The sequence below is a fragment of the Antennarius striatus genome, chromosome 11, assembly GCF_040054535.1.
Source record: "Antennarius striatus isolate MH-2024 chromosome 11, ASM4005453v1, whole genome shotgun sequence".
NCBI classification, from domain to species: domain Eukaryota; kingdom Metazoa; phylum Chordata; class Actinopteri; order Lophiiformes; family Antennariidae; genus Antennarius; species Antennarius striatus.
Window position 1 is genome coordinate 6422715 of NC_090786.1, and position 14786 is coordinate 6437500.

At 41.2% G+C, this 14786-nt stretch overlaps 1 protein-coding gene across 1 annotated transcript in view; it reads right to left on the minus strand.

Moving 5' to 3' along the window:
• Positions 1-471: 471 nt before the first annotated feature.
• The window catches only part of LOC137603293 (uncharacterized), a 54019-nt gene continuing 39704 nt past the window's right edge, over positions 472-14786 (minus strand). The window contains exons 3-5 of the mRNA XM_068326553.1: positions 12211-12347; positions 9294-9418; positions 472-7826 (exon numbers count right to left, since the gene is read on the minus strand). Of these exons, the coding sequence (XP_068182654.1) occupies positions 3532-7826; positions 9294-9418; positions 12211-12347 (4557 nt within the window). The 3' untranslated portion in view covers positions 472-3531. The remainder of the gene's footprint in view (positions 7827-9293; positions 9419-12210; positions 12348-14786) is intronic.

Here is a 14786-nt window from a genome sequence, read left to right on the forward strand (position 1 = left end):
CCTGACTTGGCACACACACACACACACGCGCGCACGCGCACACACACACATTGCGCACGGCACTGCGCACATGTCAGGCGCTCACATTCACAAAGCCCCAGGTGTTGAACATGTTGAGTTTTGACGCTAATTTAGTCATTGAACGTGACAATCCCAGCTGTCTCAGGGCCTTCCGGACATGTGCGAACCAACACACACAATAACACATGGTTTTAGTCCCAAAGCAGCTGATGAACTGAAGGAGTGCGTGTGCCACTTTGGTAGCAACTTTTTTTTTTTTTTCCCAGGTTAAAATCTGTTTTTCTCTGAAGTCTGTTTAATTTTAAAATGCTTTATTTCAAATGCTTGAGAAAATTAAAGGAATGTGGCGATGCTTCCCGATGACAGTTTCAGGCGATTCTCAGGAAAACATTGACACACAAACAAGACACACAAATGTCGAGTCTATCGATTTATTCTTATTTTCAGAGATCGTCATGGGTCTTACTAGGTCTATTATATTAGCAGGAATAATATCTGTGGATATGAGTCTTCCGAGATTTTATTGCACAACAAAATTTCCCAAATATTATTTTTATCAGAATCTTGCCTTTTAAATGCATGAATCAATTGTCTGGAATTTGAGGAACATATGCACAAAAGCTATGAGGAGAAATTGTATGTGTGGAGTTCATTTCTAGCTAAAATAGGAGCAGAATACATGATACAAAAACTGGACCCCATTCAACAGAGGTTTCTCTACAAAAATACATCAAACAACATCTTCTTTTCTTCTCTAATGTACAGTTTTATCACAACTATAAATAAAATGCATACGTTCAGAGAGATCATTGTTTCACACCATCTGGTACGGAGTTACAGGGAAGGACCATGATGCTCGCACATGCTAAACACGATCCTGGCATTTCATACCTTAGCGAAGTCATGACTTTCATGTTGCTTCCTTTGTTCATAAATACCTCCAGCAATAATGGTTTCAAGTGTGTCACCCAGGGCGCCATGGTGTCACCATGGCAACATGCCCGTCATTCTGGAGATCGACTGGTAAGAGTAATAAAGACAACCTCTGGGAGGGACCAGGCTGCAGCGGTGATACTCAACCAGCACGTAGGAAATGATCCATACAAAGTGCTTTACAGCGTTTGCTTTAGAATCTTTGTGGGAATCAAGTTGGCACTCACCCATGAATCTGCTTCATATAGTCTAATTTTCATGGGTATTTTTATTTGCTTTTGTTTGTCATGGCTGTCGGCATGAGAATAATCTATAGTCTCTGAGATGGATAGAGGCTGCCAATTATGCCCCAAAGTCATCGCAGCCAGATGTTCGACTCCAGAGGAGTGAGAAGAAACACCCAAGAAAAACAAGATGTTAGCGAATTCCCTTGCTGCTTCTACTGCTCTTCACACCTCTTAAAGTCTGTTTGTCATGCTGTCAGGAGTGTTTCTCTGGACTGAAAGGCTGTGGCGCAGTCAACTTTTCTTAATTGTTAGGTATCTGTGCTGCACTTCAACACCAATGGAGGGTTAACATTGAAAAAAAAAAGGGGACATATCCACAATTATTCACTCGTGGCTTTGTCCGAACCCTAGCTTTAAAGAAAATAGTTCACCCGGAGGGCTTTTTGATAGAAAAGCCCTTCTATGAAGAGAGTCTTTGAGCATCTTACACATGAATGAAAAGATGATTTTGTGACATGCAGAGAAGCTTTGTCGCCTTTTTCTGTCCAACTGTGCAGGCATCCAATGAATGGCAACAGGGAGAGGAAGATTTAATCAAAATATGCTTGTTTAGAGATTGTCTCACAATCAAATCCTCACATCCAATTCATCTCAGCTCATCTCCAAATCGAGTGCTCTCAGGGACAGGCATTTATGAAGCCGGGTGTGTTACATGACGAGCTGAATCACTCACTGTGTGTTTAGCTTTTGTTTCCTTGAATGAGTCACCAAGTGTAAAGTTATCTCCCTCAGTAGTGTATTTTTAGTGCAGCTGCAATGGAGTGTAATTGAAGAAAATCAACAAAAGCATCAAGAGTAAAGGTCAGCCGATCATTCATAAACAAAGGGCAAAGGTTTATATCGAAACTTAACATTTTGATCTGATGTGCGACGGTCTCACAGGGAAAAATGCACTCCAGAAACTGCTGAGATTTAATTTACACTCTAATGACAGCACTTGAAGGTCTGTATGACACAATGAGACACAAACTGTGTCCAATTGCAGTACTAAAACACTGCTCACCACTTCCAGTTGTCCACTGCAGTAATTTTTACAGTCTTTCCTGGCAGTATTTCACAAATCAGTGTAGCTTTCTGTTTTGTACTGACAGAAAATGATAGTCGCCTCATTGGACGTCCATCAAACTCCCACTATAAAATCCCACTGCCAACGAGAAAACAAAAAAAAAATTCTTATATTACTGAGGTGTTTCTGAAGATTATTTTTCCACCATCGTCATCAATTTCTTTTTTTTCCAACTTACAGCAGCTTCTCGCAGATTTCTTTATTTTTATCCAGCGTTAATCTAAAGTCGATGCTGCTGGCTCTGGTCCCATCACATGCAAATTAACCTAAATGGGTTTAAAAAAAGAAAAATCTTCCTGTTTACTTTGTATTTTGCCAAGTATGGCAACAACAAGGTTTTGACTGACTTTCTGATGCTGTACTCAGCTAAAGAATGAGAAAAGCTGTTATTTCAGCTTTCTAAAATGTAGTTTGATGATCTTAGTGTGTAAATCTTATTTTTCTGGCATTGGTTGACTTACAGAAAGTCACGGTGTCTTTAGGATGATACACACAGCACCCTGTATTACTGCATTCTGGTGAAATGGTTGTTGTTATGTCTTTGTTGAAATTATGACACCTTCGCAATTTGGCATCAATTTGAACAGGATCTGTCTCCATTCAACTGTGTTAGCTAGAGGGATGGAATCAACTCTCCCATGTGAAAGATGGACTAGAAAACAGTTCACACTGTTCTTAGAACCCAGGCTGTGACAAACAGGAATTTACCAGCTTGAAGTCAAAGGAAAAAAACAAACATTTAAATTTCATCCAAAGAAGAATCCTCCATTTATTGACGATACTTGAGACCCAAAAATGAAAGATTTGTCTTTTAAAGCTACAATTTGTACTTTCCCACATGCTATAAACTAGGAACTCCTTGGTTTTAATGCAAAACAGGAGCATTGACTGATTTACGCTGAGGGGAATGTGTCCATCTGTGTATCCCTGCCACAACTCCACTGGCTGCACACCTGAGGCTCATATTCAGCAGGATGGCAACTGATGAAAATAATTAGTCATGTTCTTTCAGATGTGTAAGTCATTTCTTGCAGTGTATGAATGAGGTGATGGGGTTGCTCGAGGTTTGGAAAGCAGGATTGGTAAAAAAAAAAAAAAACCCATTTAAGTCCATAGGAAATAGTTACCCATTGCATTGCACTGCTGTTGTGAGTAAACAGATAAAATGTATTCCACCAGACAACCCCTTGGTCCTCACATGTGTCTATATTTTTACATTTTTTTTTAGAACATCTGTAAAGGCAACACTGCAGGATGGGGTGGGGGATACAGAGATTGGTGGTGACCCTGCATGGGGTGAAATGCTGCTGCTAAGGGATACGGACCAGGTGCATCCAGAAGAGGGATGGGGGATGAGGCGTAGAAAGATGGAGGAAGAGGGGGAGGTGGTGCAGGAGCAGGAGCTGGATTTAGACTGAGAGGTGAAAGATGTGGGGAGAAAGAGGGGAGAAAGTGAGGGTATGAATGGACCGGGAGGTGCAACGGAGGAGGAGGGAGGAGGGAGAGGTGATGCTGGATGATAGTGTGATGCAAGGAGAAAGAGGAGGAAGAAGAAGTGAGTGGAGGTGGGAGGAGGAGAGGAGCATGGAGGGGAATGCAATGTGGAGGGAGGGTGTGAGGAAAAGAAGGCCTCTTTTCTGGGTAAAGATGATCAAAATCTCGGACCTTCCTTCTCTTCCTGCCCTCATTCTCTCTCTCTTTTCTCCTCACCCAGTCCCTCTCCCACTCCTTTTGTTTTTCCTTGACCTTTATCCAATCCATCTGCTTCTCCTCTTCCTTTCTTTCCTTCTCAGCATCTCTTTCCTCCTCTCTGTGCTCCGTATGTACACACAAAAGCTCTTTTGTCTCCCTCTCATCAGCAACATTAGTACAGTGCTTGCAAACAGTGACATGATTACTGATAAAGTGATCACAACGAGTTTTGTCAATATCATCACGGCCATGTCTGCAGCTCTGATCAATACCCTTGGGCATTCTATGATCAATAGCTGATTCAGAGATGATATTTTTGTGTGATGAATAATTCTGCGGTTTGGTGCTATCCTCCTGCTTGTGGCCACCTTTGTCATCTGTATGGCTATATATGCATATGTCGCTGCTCTTACAATTACAAATGTTACTTTCATGCCCACAAACATGGCTCTGATCTTCAGCTCTCTCAATCCCGTTTTTTTCATTCCCTTTTTGCTTATTTTTACATTGACAGCGGTCAGCTTGGGCATCATTAGCGCTGCAGGCAAAGCAGTCGTCTGATGGTAAATCCACAGGTGTGTCCGCGGTGTTACAAGTCGGTTCATCAATGTCCGCTTGATCGGTAGAATGGCACTCTTTGTCACATCTCGGATTGTCTAGTGGAGCGCTCCGGATGCTGGAATCATCACGGTTCTCATCCCTGTTGCACGTTTCATTCGACTGACTGCGGTCACCTGGTGTGTTACAGGTGAGATTGTTATTGAAAGGTTTATCAGTCCAGCACTTTCCCTTTTCCTCACTTCCTGAAGGATCAGAGCTGCACTTACTGTAGGCCTCAGCACTACAGTTGATACCTCCACCATCTATACAGAGGCCGTAATTACTCTGTTTTTCTGTCGTGTTACAATAAATGGTTTCGTCACTTTTGTTTCTTTCGTGAAACGGAGGATGATTTGTTGCGCTGTGAAGGTGACAATCAGTGTTTTTCTCAGTCCTATTTCCTTCTGAACTGCAATCATTTGTGTTGCAACTCACATGATTATCCAAAAGTGTCCCAGTCTTGTTGCTGTTGAGTTTAAGCACCGTTGTGGGGTTTTGTATACATGACTCATCTATACTCGGGTTAGTAATCAACCCAACGCAAGCTTTTTCCTGTCTCTGCACACAGGCAACTCCCTTTGTCTGTTTCTCTCCCCTTCTTTTCCTTCTCTCTATTTCCCTATCCTTTGACAATTTCTTCTTCCTTTCTCCAGCTGTTACTGCTCTTGTTGACATCACTTCCTGTGAAATTGCAACACCGGACAAGGTCACGTCTGCACAAGCTGATCTAATTCTCGGTTGTGTTTCCATCTGTTGTGCAGAGCAGCATGGGGCTGGGCCCAACATCTGATTGCTGTGTCCTGCAGGTATTGTTTGTTTTTGATTACATGTTGTTTCTCTAAAGGGAACAGGGACAAGACTAATCGCTGGATCGCATGCTGGTTCCCTATGACTTGTAGGAACAAGACAAATTTCTGGTTCATGCACTGTTTCTCTACAGGGAAAAGACACACTGCTAATCACCAGATTACACACGTTTTCTTGAGCACCATGAGCAGCCGTTATCTCTGACTTCCTCAGATTCCTTTGCTCCTCATCTGTCTGCCCTTCAGTCTTCCCTGCTTCGGTTGTTTTGTTTATCTCCCCAATCTCTCTGTCATTCTGAGCTGGGTCGGGCGTAATTGCAGGACAGCATGGCATCCATATAACCGAGCCAGGGACGGGGCTAATCATTGAGTTACATGCTGCACCCCTGCAGAGGAGCTTTCCGAGTCCCTGGCCCCACCCGGAGCCTGATTGCTGGGATTGACACTGGCTGGCCTCCCTTTTCACCTGCAGACACAGCTGGTTACACCGATTACACTGATTCACGGGACGATTACTCAATAGCTCTCCTTTCGTCTTGTCATTTCTACACGCCCTCTCTCGTTCTGTCTGATCTTGTTTTATACTTCTCCCTTCTACCCTCATCCTCTTTTCTTTTCCTCCTACAAGTCGATGAGCTGCAAGATTACTTAATAGCCCCGTTTCTCTCCTGTCCCCTTTTCCCGTGCCCTCTCTTTTCAACTTCTCTTGTCTCTCTTCAAACATGTGATTCTCAGACAGACCACTTATTATATTTCTTCCTCCCCTATCTGTCTCCTTTCTCGTTTTTCTCCTCCCCCTCTTCTTCATTCCTCTTCTCACCCCTCCTTTCCTCTTCCTCCTCCCCCTCGTCCTCCCTGTTTTTTGAAGGTCTTGTGTCGGCGCAAGGTGGCATTCTGTGGAATCGGGAACAAATTTTAAAGTGCTTTCACGGCAGCCACAGCGGTCGGGAACTGCATTGCTGGGGCTACAATGGTCTACAAATTCCACAGGATTACCTGCCTGTCCTCCTTCATCCTCTCCTTCCTTTTCATGTACACTCCCTTCCCTTCGTCCTTCCATAACTTCCTGGCTCTGTTGGCAGTCGGGTTGTTTGATCACAGATGGCTTTATTCTGTCTCTCTCTTGCTCTAGCTCTCCTTTTTTTCCCTCGCCCCCTTCTTTGGCCCTGTTATGTGCTCTGAAGTCATATAGTAGGGGGTTGATGCTGTAGGAGATGGCGGGCGATGTTTTGGTGTAGCTTAACATCTCTGACGGCCAGAGAAGGACCCTGCTACCGTCTCGGTTCAGGACAGGACAAAATGGTTCTTTGGGACGACTTGGAGGCAAAAAGTTTGTCTCTTTAGCCCAATTTGATGGAGAGGAGTTGGATTCTTTGGCCTGTGTTTGGATTAAAGACTCTTTGGTCTCATTTAAATTCTGTTGGTCTGTCAATCTCAACTTTTCTTGATTGTAAATGTCATCATCGGTTTTAGGTTCATTGTCTCTCCCAACTAATTCTTCAGGAACAACTGTGCATCCACTGTCAGGAATGGTTAGTGCTGGTATTTCATTGTGTAAAGAAACAGGAGCGTCAGGCTCACTACCAACTTGAGTTCCAGCCCTGTTGTCATTACATAAGGAGACCTGGGCTCTAGTTCCCCTCTCAGTAGACATACTGGCTCCAGCCATTGAGTGCTGGATTACGGTTTTACTGTCCACACTGCACTGGTTTCCAGTGTCCCACGAATCCCTGCCATCGCTCTGTAAGTCTGTAGATACTTGAGATCTGATCTGCTGATCACCAACTTTCCCCCCCAGATCTTTAACTCTTTCTTGCAATGTCACACCTTCTTGCTTCCCTGACAAGGTAGAGCCACGTCCTGCTTGGATAAAGACAGCAGCTGATTGGTGGAGGAGGACACAGCTCCTTTTAGGCAGTGAGAAGGACACAGGGCGGACTCTGTTGGGAATGAACTGGAGTTCTGAGGCTTCAGCTGGCGCACACAAGGCTCTGCTACTGGTGATGCTGTGATCCATCATATCCGAGGTGGTGGTGGTGGTGGTGATGCTACCTATGCTCTGACTAACATTGGCAACTTTTTTGTTGAAAATGGAGTGATTAGTGGTGGCGTTAGAGGCAGTCATTGGGGCCTTATTGGCCGTAATGGGTTTGCTAAAATAATGATGAGTCCAAGGAATCTTTTTTAAGTAGTTGTTTTTGGTAGAAGTGTCGATATTCTTGCTTTCATAGGTGGCGCTGGATATAATGGGCGCAGATGTCAGGTTACTGCAGTCATCTTGGGTCTTGAGGATACAGGATTCTGAAGGAGGGGTTTTGCTTTTGTCCATTTGATCATATGCCCATTGTGTGTCGCTCAGGGGTCTGGTCTCCAGTGCATGGTCCCGAGAAAAGAAGGGCTGGATCAACTGGGACTGAGGCTCTAGATATTGGGAGAGCAGAAAGGATTACAGCAGCTAAGACTGGTCACATTTAAATGTAAAAACATAACAGGATTATCTGTGTAACCTGACAGAAAAGAGCAGCATGGAAAGGATATATATTAGGAGAATACCTTTCATTTTTAACATACAGTCAGGCTGCTTATGCATTCATTCAGCATATTGGAACTTCCCAATTGCTCTTTTGTTGATTTAAACATCCAAATATGATTTATAGGTGTAGGATGGACTTATGAGAAAACATAAGAGATGAATGTGCTGCTTCCTGAGAAATGGGTTGGAAATTAAGATTAAGGGTTTTATTCTAATGTGTGACATCTATTCTTATATTTCCATTTTGGACATGAGAGGCGGCCATGCTGCTTCATCTGTCAGTTTTTGAAGGGATTGAGATGGGATTGAAATGAAAGGGAACTGATGTCATTGCCGGAATCTGAATAAATTCAGACAGAATGCCAAATTTAACTACAGCATATTTTTTTCCAAAGCCATTCTTAGAACTGAATATTCATGCACTGATTTCATGGGAACAACTAACTAAAACTAACGCAGCCAACCATTACAGCCTTGTAATGAATTTTGTGCTAAAGTTCTTACTTCAACTAATTTAGATTCCATTTCAATGGAGAATACACTTTGTGATGCTGTTCATCTGCCCTCTAGTTCATTGAGCGTCTACCATCAGAGAGAACAAAGCGGAAGACAAAACATGTATTAGTTAAAACTAGGTGCATGTAATAACCTTTTATAAACTGCACTATAATAAGTTTTTGTTTTCATATTATAGATGTAAACAGTATAATACTTCACTAAAATTGTGTTTCCAGGCAAGCAATGGAGGATGAGTCTCCGTATCATCACAAGCTGTTTCTATTGCTGTCTAATCACTACTCCAACCCTGTTATTCTGTTTGTAACAAAGACCGACCATCTCTTGCCGACGGTTATCAGTGTTGATGACTTTATAGGATGTGTGCTATTAAAAAGAAGATGACTGAGCTCTTTGACTCAAGGAGGCTATGCCTAATGCTACATATGGGATTCTTAGCACTGACTGAAACTAAATGCACATTAAAGGAAAGTATTTTGTATGTAAACACTATGGATGATGTGCCTTCTGCACAATAGCTTCCTTTATTCTAGAGATTATAGATTATAGAGATGTCACCGTAGTTTGGCTTTGGCCAGGATTTGACAAAGTTCACCAAAGGCAAGCATAAGCTTGAAATTAGCTTCATATGATAAAGATTTCTTACTTGCTAATTTCTTTTATTCTTTTTATAAAGTCTGCTGTCACAGGAATAAAGATCCGTATTCCTGCAGAAGATCACACTCTGTTTAATCCCTCAGTATCAATAGCGTGACATCTCCATCACCAAAACCAAACACATGCTCATAAATTATTGAAGCAGCTGAGTACATGCCTTTTAAACAGATCAGAGCGCTTACTTGTTCCCACTGTGCTGCTACTTGTATGAATGTCAGCCCAGTTCTGCACAAAGTGTGGTCTGGTCGGGTTTGCTGGTTCAACCGCCACCGTGGTCGACCGGAACATGGGACCAGAACCTGGAGCACTGACGAGTGAGGAAGGGAAAGGAAGAAATAAATATGAAAGAATGAGAAAATGATTGGCAACATGCCACGAAGCAAGGAGACATGGAAAGGATAAAACCACATGTGAATGGGATGGATGGGCAAGAGAAAGGGAGACAGGAAGAGAAAACAATGAAAAACAAAGGTGAAAAGATAAAGATTGGAGTGAAAGGGTGAAAGATTAAAGGAGTGGAAATGAATAAATAAGGATAGAGGAGGATGAGAGGGAAGAAATGTAAAGTGTGGGTAGAGGAGAAGGAAGGATGAGAGGAAAAGAGGAAATAGGAAAAGAATGAATCAAATGATGGATGGATGGATGGATGGATGGATGGATGGATGGATGAATGGATGGATGGGTTTAAATGACAAAAGAAAAGAGTAAAGAACAAAGAGGAGAGATTTAAAAGATGAAAAAGAAGAGGAAATGAGGAGGCAGGCAGTGGAGAGGGTGAGAGGAGAGTGGAGCTGAAATCCAGCTGAAAATCAATTTAGCCACGCTTTTCCTCTCTGTGCCCGAGTGCCAGGAGCCAAACTGCATTGTTGCGAATCAGAAAATGGCAGTGACAGCTGATACCGATACACGACTTTCTTTACAGCGAGAGGCTTCAGCTGCACGACGTGATTGAAAGGTGGTGTGTCAGAAACACTTTATAGCCTTGCTGATTATCCCTATTAAGCACAGGAAGATTGACTGAAGAGGTTGCTGTGCCAAAGCTGATCGTAACCAAGGAGCTAGTTACTGATGTCTGTTTTTCTTGTCTTGTTTCCACCGTACTGTGAAGCACATACCATTCAGTGCATCAATATTTGTCTAAGAGGTCAGCAAGTAGATCTTTATTAAATTCTAACTTTCATGTTGGAATTTAAGAGATGTGGATGTTTGATTGCACCTTCAGGGACCACTTCCTGGCACAGATCCACAGGCTTTTTTGTGTGGGTGTCAGATTTTGACTTGCATCACTGACCTCAAATTTAGCATTTGTATTTTGAGAAACCCAATTCTCTGTTTAGTAGCATGTCAGATCGTATTTTTCAGCAGGAAGCATAAATCCACATTGTGTTTTTCTGAATCTCTCTGTAAATTATCATAAAGGTTTTGTTTGTTTGTTTTTTTTACTAGGATATTTTTAACATATTTTTAATAAGATATTCTTTGTAGTTTAATACCCTAAGGCAAGTCCTAAGACAAATTTCTGCCACCTGATGTTCAACTTTTGAGATCCATCACTCACCATTAATGACATTAGTAAAGCTTGTTAGTAAAGCTTGTGGGAACTAAAGTTATCCACCGCGGAGATGGGATTTGTAGTATAACTCTAAGTCTCTGAGGAAAGAAGAGGTGAAAGATCCATCATCACTCTGAGGAGCCACTTCAGTGTGATGCTGACCTTATTGAGAGCCAAGGGCCAAGAAAAAAAATTAATCTAGTGGAGAGCGAGGAAGCAAAAGTTAGAAGACGCCTCACAGCCGCAAAAGCCAATATAACTACAGGCTTTAAGGTGACACGCAAACATGACACAGACCTTTCAGTATAAATAAAAGTATGAATGTAAGTGTAATGTTCTTTTTTCCTCTGTTTTCATCACCACCTACTCTTCAGAAAATTATCTGGCTCTCTAGCTGTTAAAAGCTCTACGATGGGCTCCAGCTGGGTGTTAACTTTCTCTGCTGTCTGGTGCCGAGTTGGTGTGCATTCAGTTTATCTGTCCCTTTTTTTTTTCCTCAGTAGAAAACTGGTTGAATTGAGTGGAAAATAAACCCCTGCCTATATATTGTGTAATAAACTGTAATAATAATTCTATCATCATTATCACATCATGCATTTGATCCATTGTTAAAGGTTTGATCGTTGTCATTCTGAACTTTAAGAGCTCAGATTCTTTATTAAAATGCTATCATTTTGGAAATAATCTCCAGCTGTTTTATTTAGGACTCATCTGAATTCATCTAGTAAGAGATCATTCATTGGACACGACTTCTCATAATTTTTGTTACTGCATATAAATCAATCATTATCGATCTGTTACACATTTAGTCACGTTATCTGTACACATGTTTTAACAGAGATAAAATAGATTTAATTTCATTATTAACTCTGCTAAATAATTCATCAAATCCATGTTAATATAAAGTAAACTGCAACTACAATGTAATGTAATAGTGCTGTGATCGCTCCGGTGATGGATTCTGCCCAGTCCTGAGAGAGTCAACCATAATGAAGAGGCAAATATCACATCACCAAAGTGTTACTGTTGTTACAACATAATACAATATCATAATGCTGAATTTTCTTCAAAGAAACGACTATGAACAGATTTTCAAGAAAATTATAATCACATTAAAATGCATGAAATATTAATTATTTCACATCTCCCATAGTGCAAATGTGACACTGAACAAATACACAGTTGGAAATAAGTCATGCATTTAAGATATATTTAATATAGTATAATATATGATCAGGAAAATGTATAAGCATGATAAATTAGAATACTAATGGTTGTGACTGTTATAAAATTATAACGTACTGCACAGTATGCGTTCTTACACGATTACTACTGCTTAATACAATAATTATCAAGCAAATATAATGCAGTACATTATTCCTCTTACACATGTAGTGGAGAAGAATCACTCATGAAGGCATTTCAGTAAAGTGGTAATCAAGTATACAAGATTTTACCGAAGTGCCCGAGGAAATGTACTTAATTACTTTCCACTCCTGAGTCTACCTCTGAAATCCTGGATTGTAAAAGGAGTGAACGTCACTCACCAGTCTCCTGTCCTCTTCTCGTCATGCTTGTGGAGCTGCTTCAGTAGTCTCTCCTCTTTCTTCTCCTCCTTGCGTCTCCTCTGCCTCCTGCAGGCCAGCGCTCTGTAAAATTCCCTCTGCTTCAGCTCCTTGAGGCGCTGGAGGACAAATACATTATTATTCTTACTGTTAGCGGTTGAATCAGTATTATTTTAACCGGGATAATTAAGAGAATTTAAATGTTTTAATGAATATCTAAGTTTTCTGTCAACTCTGCAATTATTTATCTTCTCTGTTTGCAAGTGCAACAATGTGTGTGTGTGTGTGTGTGTGTGTGTGTGTGTGTGTGTGTGTGTGTGTGTGTGTGTGTGTGTGTGTGTGTGTGTGTGTGTGTGTGTGTGTGTGTGTGTGTGTGTCTGTTTGTGTGCTAACTAAGTCAGTCCGCATCAGATTTAGCAGAGTCCAGACCAGTTTAATTCCATTATTGAGCTCTGTCTGCAAACCGTCTGCAAACCGGAGATACTGATACAGAATCTGTGTTTCTTTCTGAGTGCGTGTCACAAATAATATTTATATTATACAGGTGGGCTCATATTACTGACTGATGATGAAGCTTAGACAGAGAGACAAGCAGAGAAACTGATAAATAAATAAACAGACTAGAATAGATGGACAAATAAAACATAGAGGTCCAAAGATGCATTCAGAAAGGCCGGAGGAGTGTTGTTTTAAACACTTGGAGCATAACTTCTGCGTTAAACGCAGGGAGTTCAAACAGAAAATGATTTGATGCAACACAAATAAGTCAGTTATATTGTCTCTGGTATTTAACCTTCCCCTGAGAATAACCGATTGACCACAAGACTTTGGCTCAGTAGAAACTGATCACATATTTTGATATGTGATGTTTTGGTAGCTTTAGTGGTCTATAGTTTCTCTTATTTGTTGGAGTAGTAAAATTTATTGCAAGGCTGGAAACCACTTCTCCCTTTAAAGGCTGTGTTCCACCATCTTAAAAAATATTTATAGTTTGATAGCTGAGAGGGAAGGCTACATAATCCACTCCAATCCATGCAGGAATAAAAACTGACCGATTCAAATTTAATATTAGACACCATTTTGAGTCATTTGGGAACAGCTTTGGCTGCATCATGTTGCAAAGTTTTGTTTTTGAGATACTGATATTCAAAATGAGGAATATCATCCAGTGCTTTAGTTAGAGAGAGATCTGATGAGATAATATGTCATCAAGAAAAGAAGGTGTTCTCATAGAGGAATCCTGGGAGGAAATATCAAGCTTAAGTATTTTCTAGGGAACATAGTTCAGCACCTTATATGGATCTTCCATTTTTTCAACCCTTTTCAAACCTCAGAATCAGAACTCTATGATTTATAGCCAACATCAGCCTAAACAGGACTTTAACTGCCTCGAGCTCAGGTGTCTCTCAACTTCAAGCCAAAACACAGATCATGTTCTCTGGGATTGGAGGAGGATTTCCTGAGATCTATTTGTGTTGCAGAGTACATCTGTTTAAAGGAGGGCTTGTTATGGAGGCATAAGATTCTGTATTGATCCGTGATGGCTGGTCCTCCGTGGAAAAATAAGTTTCCTTGTGCATTTGCATCTTTTCTAAATCCGTCCCTGCAGTGAGAGAAATTATTACAATCTACTTTTATTTGTTGTACTTAAATTAATTGTTAAAGTGATTTACCTATCTCCAGATACACTGAATCTTATATTCTTTGCATTCCCATCGTGCAGACTGATTTGAAGTACCGCTGGTAGAGACAGAAGTGCAAGAAAAAGTGATGAAGGGCAATCTAGAGTACCCTTCTTTTTCTTTCACCCCTCATTTTTTCACAGTCCTACTCTGTTATAGTATAGATGGAATAAGGTTCTTAAAGCTCACTATTTAAGTTGAATACTTGAGAGTAGAGAGCAAGAGGACAACATAGTTCACCAGTTCAACAGTTCATCTGCAGTGAATGGAAAAAGTCCTGAAGTGCGAGTTAGCTGAGTTGACTTTCTAACCTCATGTTTTGCTCCAGTGTGCTGAACGCAGAGTTCTCATAATTATTTATGCGTAAATGTACAGATCACACCATGTAAATTATATATTCAATTTAAAAAGAGATGCACAGCTTCTCTCAGATGCAAGGGTGAACTGTGCACTGCTGTTTTTCTCTGCCTGACTCGCTGCATTGGACATAAGCACCATAGCTGGTGCCGTTGACCTATACTCTCTACAAAGCACTTAAATTCTAAAAGAAGATGGGACCGTAACCGTGAACCAAAAGATGAGCAGCTTAGCTCCATGTGTGGAGGCTGGGGAATATTCCTGCGACAAAATCCATTTCCTGCAAGTGTTGCGGTCTCGAACAATATGCCCTAAAAGCTCTGCATCCTCATGTAAACCTAATAACTCTGGTGCAAAGCTAACTGTGAAAAATATTATGCCTCTTTCATGGCTTGCGTGTGAGCAAATGATAATTGCAGCAAATGTATTCCTCCCAGTGTCTGTAATTTTGTAAACACCCCAAGCAGCTGCAAGTTCTCAGGGAGCCACCCTCCTCCACATGCCAGCATGGAAGAACAA